Here is a 17,970-nt window from a genome sequence, read left to right as displayed (position 1 = left end):
GTAACTTTATTATCAGTACTGTTCTATAGACCTAACTCAGTTTGTTGAAATGCGTAAGGATTTAACCTTACTTCGAAATTCAATTCTCAATAGAATATAATGATTCTATGGCCTTTGCTTTCCATTTATTAAGAATATGAACTTCCAGCCTGGCCGGTGTAGCTCAATGTTTGGGCGGCTACCTATAAACCAGGAGATCTCTGATTCTGGTCAGGGCACAGGTCCAGAATGCGGGCTCCATCCCCAGTAGGGGGCGTGCAGCAGACAGCCAATCAATGACTCTCTCTCATCATTGATGTTTCTTTCTCTCTGAAATCAATAAAAACATATTTTTTTAAAAAATATGAATTTCCAAAACAAGATCACAGTATCTGAAGATAGGGGAAATCACTTTCACTTTTAATATAGTATTTTTAATTATTCTAATCTTAAAAATATTTTTGAAATGCCATGACTTTGTATAGATAAGCAAACATGCAATTATTGCACATGGGTATGCAATTTTTAACAGATACTACCAAACTGCCCTCCTAAAGAGCTGAGCTAATTTAATTTATACTTCTACCAGCAACGTAAGAGTTCCCATTTCCCACACCCTTTGCATCACTTGATTTAACTTAACAAAAGTCTGCCAATCTGATAGAGTAAAAATGATCTCACTGGTATTTTAATGGAATACTTTCAATATTGCACTGTCTGAATTACCTATTTTCTAAAGAGCATACTTGTAGTGGTATTTTCCCAATCTGGTCCTTCCGTTATATCTCTTTTCCTTTCTAATTAAATAAGAAATTGCTCAACAAAAAGTAACTTAAAATGCCTTGTTCCCACCTGCAAACCCTTCCCAGGGACCTAGAATATACACACTTGTAGGCTTTATAGACATGAAGCATGGCATGTGTGACAGAGAAGGAACACTGTGATAAAAATGACCGTGTTGGACAAGCATTGCTATAAAGGTTAATGAGGAATTTTTAATGCTATAGCATGCTCTGTGGCTTTTATATAATACTCATTCCAGTCCATATTGGTTTTCTGAAAGGACTGATTTTTTGAATTAAAAGTCTATAATTAGTTTTGAAACAGTATGCAAAATAGGTTGAAATGAGACAAAAGAGTGGATATGAGGGTACAGATTTTAAATTTGAAGTCATCAGATATGTGGAGGTAAATGTGAGAACAGAGCTTGGAGGAGAGATGATATCACCTACACAAAGATGAGAGTCAAAGCCGAGAAAAGGGAGATGCTCTTGAGAAGGTAGACAAATGGCAAAGCAGCAAAGGCCCCAGCCTCAGGGTTTACCCAGTGAACAGACCCAGAGTCAGGAAAGCAGACAGACAACTTAAAAAATGGGAGAGCCAAGCAAAGTGGTTTTCAAAATGATAGAATGACTAACAAAATTAAATAAGAGCACTACGTGGAAAACTGAGCACAGATCATTCCATTTTTCCATGAGATATTTAAGAAAGTACACAGTCCTAAAATTCAAGGCCAATGCCCTTGTCAGGTTTTACAATAAACAAAGCAATTTCATTCTATTTAATGAACAGTTATGTTGTATACAACACATGCCAAAACTGTTCTAAGTAAGCCCTTTACAAAAGGTTAACTCGTTTTTCACTTGGCTATTTCTTTTAATAACCCCCTATAAAACCTGGCAGGTCCTGAGTGAGGACTGGCATTCCAGGTGGTTTGCGGCTGGAGGGATGACCTATGCTTTGGAAGCTGAGCACCAGTAATAACAAAATCAGCTGGAAGCTTACCTCCCAGAACACAGGCAAATGGAAAGGAGGACAGCTACAATTGGAAACCAGAACATTCAGAAAACAGGATCTTTAACCAGATAAATTTTTTTCACAATCTCAAGGCCAGTGCTCTTCACTTCATATGTAAACTGGAGACAGCTGACGTTCACTCTTGAAATCACTGATTGGAAAACTCTCAGGATTTTCATATTTAGGCATACCTCATTTTATTGCATTTAGCTTTATTGCCCTTCCTAGGTATTGAGGGTTTGTTTTTGTTTTGTTTTTTACAAACTGAAGGCAAGACTCTCCACCAGCAAAAAGATTATGACTTGCTTGTTACTGCAATATTCGCTTTATTACAGTGGTATGCAAGGTATGCCTGTAGTACCTGAACCAGTCTAGCCTATTACTCCAAACTTTTAATTGAGGTAAACAAGACTATCTTACTGATCACTCAAAATCCAGGGCATCTAAGCAAATAATCTTGACGGATCCCTGGCCGAGGCTGATTTTCTTTGGGGGCTGGGGAGACTAGGACATTTATGTAGGGGTTGTCAGTATTAGCCAAAATAGGGTTTCAAAGTCATTGCTAGGGTTTCAACGTTAATCAAGGCACAAGGTTCTGGGGGAAAAGGAGGGATCCTAAAGCCACTGAAGAGACATATACTGGAAGGCGTTTTCAATAGAAAGCAGGTCCCATCCTATTGCCTTTAAGGACACCTTTAAATGCCAGTAATCGCATTTTGCAATTCTGTGTGTGAGTACAGGTATTTAAACCAGTTACATGTCTGGTAAACCAGATGACAGAGGTATCAGATGAGATTAACCATACCCATTCTAGTCCCTAAAAAAACATAGGAGGTGGAAATTTGACAAAAACCTAGCCTTTTAGATCTTGAAGGGATGTGAGTCATCTAACTGAAGGTGTTCAACGATGTGCCCAAGGCCCTAAGGCTGCTCTGTAGCACGTCATCATCACCAAGGAACACCACAGACTTTGCCCATCATCAAGTGATTTAAAAAAATAACATTTTTTTTTCAGCCTGGGAAAACTTCAGCTTGGAATGTTTGAGGAAGGTGCCCGCTTCAATTACAGGAAACATGAAGCTGACCCGAGGCTGAACGTATGAAGAATCACACTTTCGATTTGACTTAAGGTTCCATGGGGCTGGAGATAATGTCGGTACAAGACCAGAAAAACTGCAGGGCAGGAAGAGAACAGACAGGAGTATCTGTAACCCGCCTGGGCAGACAGGGGTCGTGCCCACGTGTACTGCACAGGACACAATACCCAGGGCCCTGCTTCCCACGCCGAGGGAGAAAACCAGCTTTGTGTGAAGACTGAAGGGCTGTGCGGTACCGATGAGTTCACATCCGATCACTGTCTGAACTCGAACTTCTCAGTGAGCGTGCTGCCGGCCGCATCTCATCTTCGGAATTCTAACGTTTGTCTTCCAAAACACCTCGCCCACCTCCCGCAGCACAACCCCCGGGCCAAAGCCCGTGGTCCCCGGGGCACACGGGTGGTCGGCACGCGCGCCCCATCCCCGCGGCCATGTGACCCTCTGGCCCCCCTCATCTCCTCTCGGAAACCTTACTTCCGGCGCCCCAGAGGGCTCCACGCAGACCGGGATGTTTCCACTCTGGAAACTGTCAGGATCCTCGGCCACGTTAGGTTTCCAAAGAGACGGAGGCAGAGACGGAAGGAGGGCAGACGGAGGACACCCGAGCCCGGAAAAGCCACGAGCCGGGGAGGCGCGGGCTCCGCTCAGCGCCCGGCCCCTGCCTGTCAGCCGGTGGGGGTGTCCGTGTGGCATCGCCCGCGAAGGGCCGGGCGGGAGGAGCCCGGCGGCTGCAGCCCGAGCGGGGCGCGCGGGGCGCGGACACGCAGCGCCAGGGCATCACCGGCCCCTCCGCCGCTCCACGAGGGCGGGCGGCCGGCCGGGAAGGGAAGTGGGGGCCCGCGAAGGGGCGCGGGAGGCGACGGCTGGGGCGCGGCTGGGCCTAATCACATGGCGCAGGCGACGCAGGCCGCCAGCATCTCTTTCTTTCTCTTTCTCCAACCTCCGCTCCCATCCCGCCCCGCAGCGGGCCGCGCCCGGACGCGGGCCCCCGAGCAGGGCGAGGCCGCCCAGCCCCGCCCCGCCCGCGGAGACACTCACCTCTCGCCCGAGGCCGCCAGCTCCTTGCCCTCGCTGTGGCCGAACGCGTCCGTGTCCGCAGGGCCGTCCTTGGGGCCGGGCGCCGGCGGGGCCGCGGGCGGCGACGCCCCGGGCTGCGGCTCCGGCGGCTGCGGCTCCTGCGGCTGCTGCGCGCCCGCCTTGCCCAGCTCCCGCAGGATCTCGGAGGGCGAGCTGGACAGGCCCCTGGCGCCGGGCCCCGCCAGCCGGCCGCCCCCGCCCCAGCGCGGGCAGAGCCGCGCGGCGGCCGCCGGGCCCGCGGCCTCGGGCCCCCCGCCCCGGGCGCGCCGGCGGAGCGTGGCGAGAGGCTGCGCCCGCCTCAGGGCCGCGCTGGCGGCGGCGGGCGGCCTCAGGAGGTCCCGCAGCAGCGCCGACCCTCGGAGCCGCATCATGCCGCCCGCTCAGGCTCGACGGGGAAAGATGCTCGGGGCGTGGGCGGCCGCTCTCCTCCCGGGATCGTCCTCCCGCGGGGCGGCGAGAGGACACGCGAGGACAGGGCCCGCGACGTGGGTGTGGGTGTGGTGGCCGCTCCGCAGCCGCCGCCTCCGAGCCCGACTCCGCCGCCGCTGCTGCTCCGACCGGCGAGGGCTCCGCACTGAGGCTGAAGCGCAGGCGGCGGCCGGGCACATACCGCGCTCCCTCTCCGGGGGCGGGACCACGCCGCGGGCACGCCCACCTCGCCAGCTCCTATTGGCTCCTATTCCCGACCTCTCTTCTGATTGGGCGCTGGAGCAGTCAAACTTCCCTCGGCGTTGGGTGCGCTCCGCGGCGGGAGGCGGAGAAGCCGGAGGCGGGGCGGGGCGGGGCGTGGGATCGACGCGCGAGGTGGGGAGCGGCCGGGCCTCGGGGCAGCCGCCTCCCTCTGGCCGTGCGCACCCCGCGGCCGCTCTACTGTGGAGCCCAGGGCTCAGGGATCGTCATGGACGCGGCGGATAGGCTCCCGGGCTCGGGCGCTCCCGCTGCTGAGGAGACCGGGCGGGCGGCGGGACCCGGCGACGGGTAAGGGCGTGCGGCGACCTCCGAGGGCCGCATCCCCTCGAGGGCAGCCCCCGACGAGCCTGGTCTCTCTCCCAGACGCTGGCAGTTTCCATGGCTGGCGAGTGCCCAGATGTGAAGTGTTTTGGAAAAAATGAGCCCAGTCGGCTGTTGTGCGGCCCGGCCATGTGGACGGCCGGGCCGGCCCCGGCGGAGGGCGAGGGGCAGTCCCAGAAGGCGGCTGCTCTCCGGGTCCCAAATGCCTTAAAAAAAAAAAGAATGTGCACCCGTATCTCCAAAAAGCATTAATGGGCAGCAGCTCGAGAGAAAGATGCTTTTCTGTGTTAAAAGCCGCCTCGTCCCTTCCCAGTGGAAGCCCGCGAGTTCGGGTCCCCCCGCGGGCCGGCCGGCATCCCCCGGGCGCCTGCCCTTTTGGACCTGCGGCGGGGCGGCCGGGGTCGTGACCCCTGAGTGTCCCTCTGAGCCTGCAGTCACTCCGCTCGACGCTCTAAAACATGGATTTTTAGACTTTTTTTTTAAAGATGAACTTTTTAATATTTTTTTATTGATCTCAGGAAGGGAGAGGAAGAGGGAGAGAGAAACCTCAGTGATGAGAGAGCATCGTGGATCCGCTGCCTCCTGCGCGCCCCCCACTGGGGATGGAGCCCGCAACGCCGGTCTGTGCCCTTGACCCCATTTGACCTGACCCGACCTGACGCTCTACCCACTGAACCATCCGGCCAGGGCCAACGATGGTTTATTGGAACAAGTAGGTTTAAATGCATAGATTTCCCCCAAAAGGTTAGTGGGTGATTTTTTACGAAACAGGAAGGGTGTGTGTCAGGCGCGTCATGAACTGATCACCAGGTTTACCGTAGAAAGCAAATGAGTCTTACGCTATTGCAGCAGATTCTTAATTAGGACAGCTGGCTGTTCCTACAGGGCGTGTCACCTGTGGCATGTCACCGTCTTGCCATGTTTAAGTTCTATCTGCTCTTTTGTTGTTGTTGCTGTTGTTAATCCTCACCTGAGGATATGTACATATTTTTAAATATATTTTTTATTGATTTCAGAGAGGAAGAGAGACATAGAAGCATCAATGATGAGAGAGAATCATGGATCTTCTGCCTCCTGCATGCCCCACGCTGGGGATGGAGCCTGCAACCTGGGCAAGTGCCCCAACCCGGAATCCACCTGTGACCTCTGGTTCATAGGTCAGCCCTCAATCGCTGCTGAGCCACCCCGGCTGGGCGAGGATATTTTTTTCCATTGATTTTTTTCTTTTTTTTTTTTTTTAGAGAGGGTGGAAGGGAGGGAGAGACACAGAGAGAGAAATATCCATGTGGTTGCCTCCTGTAAGCACCCACATCTGGGCGGGATCAAGGTACCTCACCTCCTTCACTCTGGGGGTCTGACCTCTAACCACATAGCAAAACCGGCCAGGTCTCTATCTGCTCCTTAACCAGGAGAACGTGGAAAGAGCTATTGTGTAAAGCACTTAATCACATTTAAAAAAGAAAATGTTAAGGCAATTGCAATTTATTTAGAGGCCTTTTATTACTACTTCGTGTTACCTGTCACTAAAATTTGACAGGAATCGAAGTAATCACATACTCATGAAAAGGAACACCAAATTTTGTAAGAATGATAAATACTACCTCTGCCTAACCTCTCCTGTCTGATTTATCAATGACATAAACCTGAGTATTCCCCCATCTTTTAGGTATAACTTTGTTTAATCCGTTTCGTGGGTGCCTTCCTTTCAACCACATTCAGGTTACTGACAAATCCAGTTATTATTTTCCTCCCTGTTCTTTTTTTCTTAGTTTCTCTAATTTTTCTATGCAAATTCTTTCCAATGATTAAAGGTTTAAATACTTTATAGTATACTTAAACATAAAAAGCAAACCTTATAATAGATTATTTTCTAGAGTTCCTCCTTTCAAGGATAAACTGGTGAGAATAGACATTACTCCTAACATTATGAAAAACTGAAGAGTCTGATGAAATTCAACCCCTCTGAGAAGACCAATGAAAAAGTTAGAGACAGCAAATTGAAATGACCATAAATAGAATAAAAATGTGACTCAGTGCTTTCATTTGATTCTTTTCTTCATCTACAATGTTTTTTTTAATCTTTACTAATTGTCTTAATCAAGTACAACTTTGGAACTATGAACTGCAGTTAATTACTGTTTCCATGAGGTTAATTATTCACCTCCTCAGTCATATCACATAAACAAAATACAGCCCTATAAAAACATTTTTTACACGTGCAATGGCCTACCAAGATTGCTACAAATACAAAGTGCCTCTCCAGGCTAGCAAGTGGCTGGGTCCTCAGAGCTACTTACTCTCAGACTTCCTCTTTGCTGCTAGGCGAAGTGCCGCTAGCCTACAATGGGTGTGGTCTCACAGCCACTGGGAAGGCAGTCCACCGTCACAGGAGAGACTGGAATGCACCCACTTTGTGTCTGTTCTCACTAGAAGCACAGTTCCTGAGCTTCTCTGTTCTTTAGAAGATTAAAAAATGGCTAATGTCTCAGGATCATAATGTAACCTATACGTAAGATCCAGATCTTGCCCTTCATAACAACTAAAAGGCTGTTTGTTGACCTAGAGGTAAATAGAAAACAATTCTCTTTTGACTAACAGCTTATAAGAATTGCCTAAGGTTTTTTATTTGTTTGAAATTCTTCTATTTAAAGAAGAAAATAAGGTTCAGGAAACCTCTACACAAGCTTCTGCTACTACTTCCCTTTTTTCTGTTGGTTTCCTGCTTTAATTGGTCAACTTCCTAGCCTCACTGATAAACCCTGCCAAACATGACTTATTTTTCCAAAGCTGAATTTAGATTTGCATTAAAATAAGTATTTTAAGTCCCTCTTCTGTAAAATGGGGATAATATTGGTATCTTATCTCATGGATTCTTGTGAAGGTGAAATGAATCAACACATGTAAAGCACTTAGAACAATGGCAGTAGCACTGTTAGCTATAATAGTAATTATTAATAGCAATAATAATAGCAATGATAATAATTACTCTCATTATTCTCTGAGTGAATACATTTTGTTATGCAATGTGATTCGTTGTCAGGTCTATTACTGAAAAGCCAAACTAGGAATTGTTTTAAAAACTCTAATCATAAAATACCATTTAAAAAGAAGCTAGCTTCCCAAAATGAGATTATTTAATTCATTTTTAGAAAGAATTTCCAAAGTATCTTGAAATACAGACTACTGCAAAAGCAGTCAGATTAAGCAAAGCTGGGCTCAGTGCCCCAGGTACCAGCTATTGACAAATAACTTTTAAAAAATACTAAAGAAAGAAGAACTGCGAGCGAAAATCCAACAACAAAAAACTGGCCTCAATACATATGTCATATACCATTAAATCTAAAAAAATTTTTCATTTGCTACCTATATAAATTAAACCTCTGTTCCCTTGTGACATTACACAAAAATGGTGAGAGAAATTTTTATCAAATTTGAAGAAACTATTTGAATGTTCTCATTTAAAATACTAACTATGCCCAGCTGACGTGGCTCAGTGATTGAGTATCGACCTCTGAACCAGGAGGTCACGGTTTGATTCCTGTTCAGGGCATATGCCCAGGTTGTGGGCTTGATCCCCAGTATGGGGTGTGCAGGAGGCAGCCCATCAATGATTCTTTCATCATTGATTTTTCTATCTCTCCTTCTCCCTTACTTTCTGAAATTAATAAAAAAATACATGAAATTTTTTTTTGAGGGATCTCCTAATAGCTGGAATGGGAGTGGGGTGGAAATCAGTTATTTTTCCTTCATTCAGAGTGATATAGTAAATATTTCAATTAGCTCAGTTTATGTTAATATTGTTTATACGTAGATCAAAATTATATGCATAGAGCCTCCAGATATTTATTGATTTTTTCAAAGTGATTTTAATTCTAGATGTGGTGTTTTTGCTTTTGTGTTTTTTAATATATTCTTTATTGATTTCAGAGAGGAATGGAGAGGGAGAGAGAGTTAGAAACATTAATGATGAGAGAGAATCATGGATCAGCTGACTCCTGCACGCCCCCTACTGGGGGTCGAGCCCACAACCAGAGCATATGCCCTTGGTCAGAATCGAATCTGAGATCCTTTAGTCCTCAGGCCATCTCTATCTACTGAGCCAAACTGGCCAGGGCTTGTTGGTTTGTTTTTTGGGGTTTTTTTGGTAAATTCATAGCATTAAATTGAACTAACGCCCGTCCCAGAGATAAGAAAGTCTTCCTTATATATTAGCAAAACTTTAAAAAAATTTTATTTTATACATAACCCAAAAGTCAAAACCATACCTGTCTGAGAATGAAAACAGCCTCTGTGGTAGATTGTATTACTGTTCCCAAATAATTTTGTCCCTCCCACTGGTAGGATTTTACCTCCCCACCTTGTTGAATGGCGGGGTTGGCCTTATGCCTTCATTTGTTCAACGAAATGAGGAAGAAAGTGATATATACCACTGCTGAGCATAAACTTTAAGAGTAATTGCTTGGTTCTGTCATATTTTTCTTTTGCAGCACGAACAGCATGTCTCACAAAGAGGATGTCCTTCAGCTGGGTCCCAGGATGATGGCATAAAGCTGAAGATAACTGCGACTGACAGCATGAAGAGAGAGACACCTGACTGTAAGTCATTTTAACTTGGGGGTTATTACCATCAAATGACTTGACTTACCTTGACCAGTAAATCATCCAACTCAGTGAAGAAGACTTAGGAGCCCTGAGACTAGTATGGATTACAAAGAGAACTCGGAAAGATAGGCAGTAGACCTCCAGAGCGGTTGAAACTTCATACCAATGAGAGAACGGTCAGAGTAGACCTCTTTCAGGATCAATTAAAACCAAAGGTTAGGTAAGAGATGTTGGATTGCTATTTCAGCATGCCATACATATTTGGACATTTTAATTGGGGGAATTAGCAATGGTTTGAAGTATGAGCTCTAAACCAGTTATGCTGTGTTGGCTTTATGCTGTGAAATCTAATGTTGGTTCAACATCTGGCATTGGTCACATTTTTAAACCCTGAAAAAGAAAAATGAGCCTGGACTTTTGCCTGTTTATGTTCATCCAGAGGTAAGATCATATTACCAATGCAGGAGCCAATTACTAAACTCCACTGAAACCATTATTTATAGAGCTAAACTCAGACATCTGAGAAAAAGCATCCAAGTCCACAGTAATGTGTTTTGATGTTCTGGGGGAAAAGGGGAATCAATATTCATCCTCTATATAGCTTGGATTCCTTCAAACTCTGTCTTTACTTTTCAAGCATCTGACATTTACAGTCAGCATGTGATTCTCTCTGTCCAGTTATAAGTCACAACAGCAGCTCCACAACAGAAATGTTGACTCATGATTCATGATAGAGCTGCATCTCACAGCAACAACACCATGTGGTGTGTTGTAAGGCAGAATTTTATTCGTATGCACCCCAGATAGTAGAAACAGCCTAAATGGAGTAGGAGAATAGAATAAAATAATGCGATACTTCCATATAGTGGGATAACATAAATTATTTAAAATCAATGATCCCCAGTATCATGTATTAAAGTAGATAAGTCTCAAAAACACCGTTGAGGAGAAAGAAAAGTTAAATATTGATGTGTATAGTATGATACCATGATTATAAAATGGTAAAACATGCAAAACAATATATTTATAGATTTATACACATTTGGTTTAAAAGTTTCAAATGTGCAAAGGAATGATAAACATCAAATTCAGTGTTTGGTTATTATCTCTGTGTATATACAATGCCGAATGGGATTGAAGACATACATGTACACAGAGAGCTTCATCTGTAATGATTGATTTAAAAAAAAAGTCTGAAGCAATATGGCACCTGGGTAGTTGATTATGGATGTTCTTTATATTCTCTCTTTTTCTCTGTTTGAAGAAATTTTATTATGTTGAAAGCCATTATTTTTCCCTAACAATTATAAGTGTAGAAAATATTACAAATACAATATTTAATTTTTAAGGTTCCTTTTAAACTTTATTTAATTTTTCCTAATCGATGCTGGTTGATAAAACCAGTAAGCAATATAGCTACCCTAGAAATATATTTCAAGAGTGCAACCAACAGACACTATCCTTGAGCTAAAGACTTTACAAAAGGTAAGAATGACTAATATTTAAATGAAACTTACAGAAAAAATTATTTGGTTCTTCGCTATATTTATAAACATAAATATGTAAGTAATTCTTTCATTAAACAAGTATGAGTATAAAATACATGCTTCCAGCCCTAGCTGGTTTGGCTAAGTGGACAGAGCGTTGGCCTGCGGAATCAAGGGTCCCAGGTTCGATTCTGGTCAAGGGCATATACCTTGGTTGCGGGCACATCCCCAGTAGGGGGCGTGCAGGAGGCAGCTGATCAATGTTTCTCTCAAAAAATAAATAAATAAATAAATAGATAAAATACATGCTTCCAGGCCTGGCTTGGTTGCTCAGTTGGTTGGAGTGTCAACCCGTGCACCAAAGGGTTACAGGTTCAATTCCCAGTCAGGGCACATACCTAGGTTGTTTCAATCCCCAGTCAAGGTGCATGGGGGGAGGCAACCAATCAATGTTTCTCTCTCACATTGATGCCTCTCTCTCTCTCTCAAAAATAAATAAAAACATATCCTCGAGTGAGGATTTATATGTATATCCTTTCTTCCTTTGAAGTTAAACAGCTATTTATGCCCTGGCCGGTGTGGCTCAGTGGTAAAGCATCAGCCCACATACCAAAGGGTCTTGAGTTTGATTCCTGATCAAGGGCATGTACCTGGGTTGCAGGTTCACTCTTCGCCCCCAGTCAGGCCTTGTGCAGGAGGCAACCAGTCAATGAGCCAATGTAAGACATGGATGTTTCTCTCTTCTTCCTTCTCCCTCTCTCTCCCTCCCTCTCTCCCCCTCTCTCCTGCCTCCCTCCTTTCCACTCTCTAAAAGCAATGGAAAAAATATCCTTAGGTGAGGATTAAAAAAGAAGCTATTTATCTTTGTAATATTGCTGTTAGGGATGGTATCAATTGCTAAACTTTATGGCTATAGAAATTATAAATTAACTAGAGGCCTGATGCACGAAGATTCGTGCAAGAATGGGCCTTCCGCCCTAGCCAGTTTGGCTCAGTGGATAGAGCGTCGGCCTGTGAACTGAAAGGTCCCAGGTTCGATTCCGGTCAAGGGCACATGCCCGGGTTGTGGAGACGATCCCCAGTGGGGGACTTGCAGGAGGCAGCCGATCCATGATTCTCTCTCATCATGGATGTTTCTATCTCTCTCTCCCTCTTCCTTCTTCTCTGAAATCAATAAAAATATATTTAAAAAAATAAAAAAATATGCACAAAAATTAAAAAAAAAGAAAAGAATGGGCCTTCCTTCCTCTGGCTGCCAGCACCGCCTTCGCTCCAGCTGGAGCCGCCTTTCCGCCTTCCCACGCTGCCCAGAAGCCCAGAGAAGCTGGGGTGGTGCAGAATGCCTGCGTCACACCCCCAGCTGCTCAGTGCCTGTGTATGCAAATTAACCCAACAAAGATTTGCATACTCACTCCTGATTGGCTGGTGGGTGTCACACAGGTATAGTCAATTTGCATCTTTCTCTTTTATTAGTGTAGATAAGGTCACACAGCTAATTAATAATAAAGTTGGCAATGATACACCCTCAAGCTAAATGTGGCCTTTGCCCTCATTTCTTTTGAACCATTGTACAAATGCCTACAGTAGACATGTTTATGGATGTAAAAATGCCACAAGGGTCATAAAATCTCTGGGAGTAATGTCCCTAATGAGAGGCTCCATTGGCAAGCTGAGTAAAGAAGAACAGGTTGTACTATTTTAGATAAAGATGAAGCTCCGATAAGTCAGAATTGGAATGCTCCATCTAATCCATTCCTGCGCATTTTAGCTAAGTGGCATACAGGCACAGTTACCAGACCTTTGGATTCTTAAAGATAATCCAATTAAGAAATATGATTTTAAAAAAATAAAATTATATGACTGATTTTTAAACATAAGCATCTCATTAAATTTTTTAAAACACTATATACAAACTATCTGCAAGAATAATTTGACTGCACTGAGCAGTCAGATGATGAGGTTTATTCCCTGACAGATTCTATTCCAGATCTGTAGTCCCAGCCATGCACATCCCATTTCCCTTGAAACTGCTGCAGCTACCTTGCTACCAGGAGAGGAGCTAGTCTCCCAGCAAACCAACACACCCAGGACAAGGAGAGATGGAATCTGTAATCTCAATGACATTCATGAGCTACTTACTCAACCAGCTCAGATGCCTGCTCCCCTTTGTTACATGTGATACATTTCTTTATTACTTTAATCACTTTGAATCTGGGTTTCTGTTAAGACATACTGACTGATTCAAAATCACACTGTAGGAGATTCTCCTATAGTGTCTGTGTTTCTCTTTGTCCTTAGAACAATTTATGACATCTACTTCCGCTCTCATTTTTTAACCCTACTGAATTATATATCTATGTTTTAACCTATATACACATGATATGACTCGCATTATTTAAAATAAAATCATGGAGTTGGAGATACGGAGAGCATAAGAAGCCAGGACCTAACCTTCAGTTTGGACTCAGAATCATTTTCATTTCATTCTAGATTTGCTTCCCTTCTCTCCCAACAAAAATAATATTGAGCCATATTAAGACAACCAGCTTTGCCCTTGTGTTAAACTAGACTTCTATGCTTGTGCCTGATTGATTAATGTTTGGACTTTAACTTGCTATTCTTCATTCTTGCCAAAATGATCAGTTTTCCTTTACCTAACCAACTTTCCTCCTGGGAGTTTTTGCTTACGCCATTCTTATCACCGTATATGTTCTAAGCCCCTTTCTCTACTTATCAAATCCCACTGACCTTTCCAGGTCCCCATTTTACATCTTCATGGTGCTCTGCAATTTCTTGTGTAACAGCCCTTTTACCCTGGTAACAGCTGTTACCCTCATAACAGCCATTGAAGATGGGCAAGTAAGTACAATCTCATTTTGCAGGTGTGAAAATTGAGACAGAAATGTTAAATAATCTGTCCAGCATTTTAGTAACTTGCCTCAAAAGTACCAAATATTTGACTTTATGTCTTTTACCCCTACCATTGTCCCTTTCCATTTTCATCTGGATATACTTCCTCTTTCCTAAGAATTCAGCTCAAATGTCATTTCTTCTGAGAAGTCTTCCCTGGCCTGTCCAGGCAGAGTTAAGGGGTCCTTTCTCTCTGTATCAGGGTTCTTTTGGTAATATCTTCATGTATTGCAGTACTCTGTGTGCCTCTGTCTTCGAACTAGACAGGAGGATTTAGTGGGGGTTTTTTGTTTGTTTGTTTGTTTTTTGAGGATTTAGTATTTTTAACTTTCAACATATCTACCATCATTTTGAGTAACATCATTTTCAATCACATAATTGAGGCTGTTTAATGTAACATATAAAATAAAAGAAATATATAAGAACAAGTGAACCTTTCCGACACTTTTTGAATCTTGAGTAAATTTATTCTTTATTCTTTTTCAGAAAGAGGAGGAAATTTTATTTTTTATTTTTTTTTAAAAATATATTTTATTGATTTTTTACAGAGAGGAAGGGAGAGAGATAGAGAGTCAGAAACATCGATGAGAGAGAAACATCGATCAGCTGCCTCTTGCACATCTCCTACTGGGGATGTGCCCGCAACCCAGGTACATGCCCTTGACCGGAATCGAACCCGGGACCTTTCAGTCCGCAGGTCGACGCTCTATTCACTGAGCCAAACCGGTTTCGGCAAGAGGAGGAAATTTTAAAAATCAAATTGTAAAAGGGTTGTATGGACCCCTTGTTTTTAGTGACTGTCTACCTGTGCCAACCACCAAGGAGATTACATAGATTAAAAAAACATGGTGTTTTGCTTTGAGGAGCTAGACAAAACACAGATAGATAAACTCCTAATTAAATACAGTATTCTGGATGCTATAAACCTTACATATATATGTATTTTTATGGGTAAATATGATATAGAAATGAATTCTATTGATGGGGGTTATGGAATATTCTAGAAAGGAGGTGGCATTTGGTAGGTAAAAACCCAAGTGTATAGATTGGCCAGGGCATTCTTTCAAGAACAAAGAAGAGTGAAGTTAAATAGTAGGTTCAGGAAACTACAAATAATCTGGTATAGTCTTATTAGTACTCTCCACTAAATATTTCCAGTCTCTTACTGTGTAGGATTGCATATCCGTACTCCCTTGAAGTTGGATGGATCCAGGCAACTTGCTTTGGCCACGGGAATGTGATTATAAACTTAACAGGTCAATGCAGAATTTTCCAATCTCTCCTTTCCTATGCCCCTATAACTGTTAATGCTTAAAGCTGTTGGCTGCTTTGTCTACCAGAGTATAAAAGTTTAGAGAGAGAAACCTTGTCAGTTTAAACTTCTGTGATTTGGGGACTTTATTCTCTTCTGATTGATCCACCTAATATGAGAGGAAGGTAGGAGGAAGATCATTGAGAAGCCAATCCTATTGGCAGCATATATAAAGGTCAGTTTATAAAATGACCACTTACCTAAAAGTGTGTTGCCAAAATATTTGAATTCATGAATTCAAGTAAACACATTTTATGCTTTTTCGATTGAATGCTATTTCTGACTAGCTGTTCTTATTTCACAACTAACTCTAAATTGACCAATGTAATTTAAGTCAAGAAAAAGATGTCTTCATAATCCAAGCTTTATTTAATCTTACAGTCACAAAGTCACTGACCTTTGTGTTCCAGGTAGAAAAAAGTATCCAGAGACATCTGTAGCCTTAGTCTATATTAGCTATCGTTGGTATTGAACACTAGCTGTCATTACGTTTTTACTGCAAGAGACATGATACGAAGGAAAATGCTTGCAATTTGGAGAGAGACAGGTTTAGATTTTAATTCCAGTAGGTTGTGCTACCTTCACACAGTACTGCCTTCATGGATTTTTTCTTTCCTTCATGGATTTTTACCTCCCAGCTAACATTGTATTTTAACAGAGGTTTCTAGAAATATTGTTTTAATCCAAGAATGTGACTGAAATAGTAAAAACTTGACATCTCATGATAGGCAAAAAAAGAATGTTGGTGTTGATTAGCACCTGAGCTTTGCTAACACCCTCCGTGAGAGGAGGAGCTAAGAGTTTGTAGATTCTGTAGAGGTAAGCTTATGTAGGCAGAGGAGGAAATGAGATAGGAAAAGGTCTGGACATGAGGGGTTGTCCTAAATTGGAAACATCTAAGGTCAAGGGTCTATGAACCGGTTGGAATACATATTTTAAGATACCTGAACACTGAGAGAAATACCAACAGAAGACAAGGGGATGTGGAACAAAGGTGGAGATAAACTTTGTCTCTTCATAATTGTAGTTTTTTTCTCAGTAAGTAGGCCAAGGTAAGTGCCTCAAGTGTGTAACTTTCTAGAGTCTGCACAGATGTTGAGAGGAAAATCAAGTCCCTGCACAGTGAGAAATCGGATAAATAAATTTTAAGTCCATTTCTGAAGACTAAATTTGTTTACTTAAAGTTTAAGAATGTAGCCTGGCTGGCATGGCTCAGTGGTTGAGCATCGACCTATGAACCAGGAGGTCATAGTTCAATTTCCAGTCAGGGCACATTGCCCAGGTTGTGAGTTTGATCACCAGTGTGGAGCAGGGGGGACCGTGCAGGAGGCAGCCGATCAAAGATTCTCTCTCATCATTGATGTTTCTATCTATCTCTCCCTCTTCCTTCCTCTCTGAAATCAATAAGAATACATTTTTAAAAAGTTTAATAATGTATATAGATCTCTACAGGCTTTCTGAACTGAGAGTCAGGCAACTGGAGTTCCAGCTCCAGGCTGGCCATCCCCTAGCACAGTGGTCGCCAACCTTTTGGACCTCATGGACCATCAGTTGGCAGCCGCTGCCCTAGCAGGTTGACCCGGACAAGTGTCTTGACCTGTCAGTGCCTCAGTTTCCCCGCCTCTAAAATGGAAGCTTGAACTAAGTAACCCCAAAGGTGTTGTCTGAGTCCCAAGTGTGATTCTGAGCACGGGTTACATGCAGTTGTGGCTTTTGTCTGGAGATTAGTTGACATTTGCTGATGAATTCTCATGTCTATTGTTTTTCCAACAGATACTATGGGCATTACTTTCAAGGTGACACACTATAAATATCAAACAGGTGAAAGATTGTTGTAAGTGCAGGGACTAGACAAAAGCTATAAACGCCTAGCTTATGGCGTTTTGCAAGAGCAATAAAGGGCACATGCACCTTTAGATTAATAATTAAAGATACTGTTAAGGGTTGGTGCGAGAAGGGGCAATGGGATATATACAGCCAAGAACCTCAGAGCCTGGGTGGGAATTTGTCCCAGTGTGTGGAACAATGTCACTGTAATCTGGTTGGTATAATGTGAGTCTCAGTGGGGTTTTCCCCAGGGGCAGACATTATCAGAATATAAGGCAACCATGTTTGCAGGTAATTCATACACTGGCCATCTGGCACTCAGACCCACGGCAGGGGGCTCAGTAGCCGCTCAGCACACACATGCTCACTGCCTTTAGAAGCAGCTGTTGGCTCTAAAGAGCTCTACAGTCGGACTCCTCTGACAGTCTCCAGGACAGTATAGTGGTGCAAACCTTAGTGTGTGCTTTTAGAGAGCCATTAGCAGGAGATAACCACAGTGTAAATAGAAAGCAGGTGGACTGGTACAACCAGTGTCACGAAAATAATTTTCAAGTCAATTACTGTAGGTTTTTATTTGGGAGGGGGGTGTACTTTTTAAGGGAATGGGATATCTAGGCTCCACTTATCTCTAAATAATAACTCTTTCACTCCTAGCAACCACTTCCTGGAAAACAACCTGACAAAAAGATCAAAACAGTGAAAAGAGGTCTTTCGCACATTTAACAATGATAAGAGAGGTTTTAAGAGCAAAATGCTATAATAGCTTCAATCAAACATGGCTGTATTCATTCTCTCTCAGATCAGCAGCCAGGGTCAGTCACTTTCTTGCTGCAAAAACACATATTAACCCTTGCATGGTCACTGCATTCTG

The 17,970-nt window shown here is 43.6% G+C and overlaps 2 protein-coding genes across 3 annotated transcripts in view; one reads left to right on the top strand and one right to left on the bottom strand.

Annotated features, from left to right (window-relative positions):
• GLS (glutaminase) overlaps positions 1 to 4,502 on the bottom strand; it is a 62,605-nt gene extending 58,103 nt beyond the window's left edge. Inside the window, exon 1 of one of the 2 annotated variants that reach the window (XM_070421712.1) lies at positions 3,912 to 4,502. In XM_070421712.1, coding sequence (XP_070277813.1) covers positions 3,912 to 4,321 — 410 coding nt within the window. In that variant the 5' untranslated portion in view covers positions 4,322 to 4,502. The remainder of the gene's footprint in view (positions 1 to 3,911) is intronic. The other variant, XM_070421711.1, reaches the window with a different exon arrangement.
• A 1,119-nt stretch (positions 4,503 to 5,621) lies between these two features.
• NEMP2 (nuclear envelope integral membrane protein 2) overlaps positions 5,622 to 17,970 on the top strand; it is a 250,910-nt gene continuing 238,561 nt past the window's right edge. The window contains exons 1-2 of the mRNA XM_070421709.1: positions 5,622 to 5,673; positions 9,449 to 9,557. Of these exons, the coding sequence (XP_070277810.1) occupies positions 9,536 to 9,557 (22 nt within the window). The 5' untranslated portion in view covers positions 5,622 to 5,673; positions 9,449 to 9,535. The remainder of the gene's footprint in view (positions 5,674 to 9,448; positions 9,558 to 17,970) is intronic.

Source organism: Myotis yumanensis, unplaced genomic scaffold (assembly GCF_028538775.1).
Source record: "Myotis yumanensis isolate MYYU_CA2020_CCGP unplaced genomic scaffold, mMyoYum1.0.hap1 SCAF_8, whole genome shotgun sequence".
NCBI lineage: Eukaryota > Metazoa > Chordata > Mammalia > Chiroptera > Vespertilionidae > Myotis > Myotis yumanensis.
Note: the sequence above shows the minus strand (reverse complement) of the source record. Positions and strands in the feature narration are given on the sequence as shown.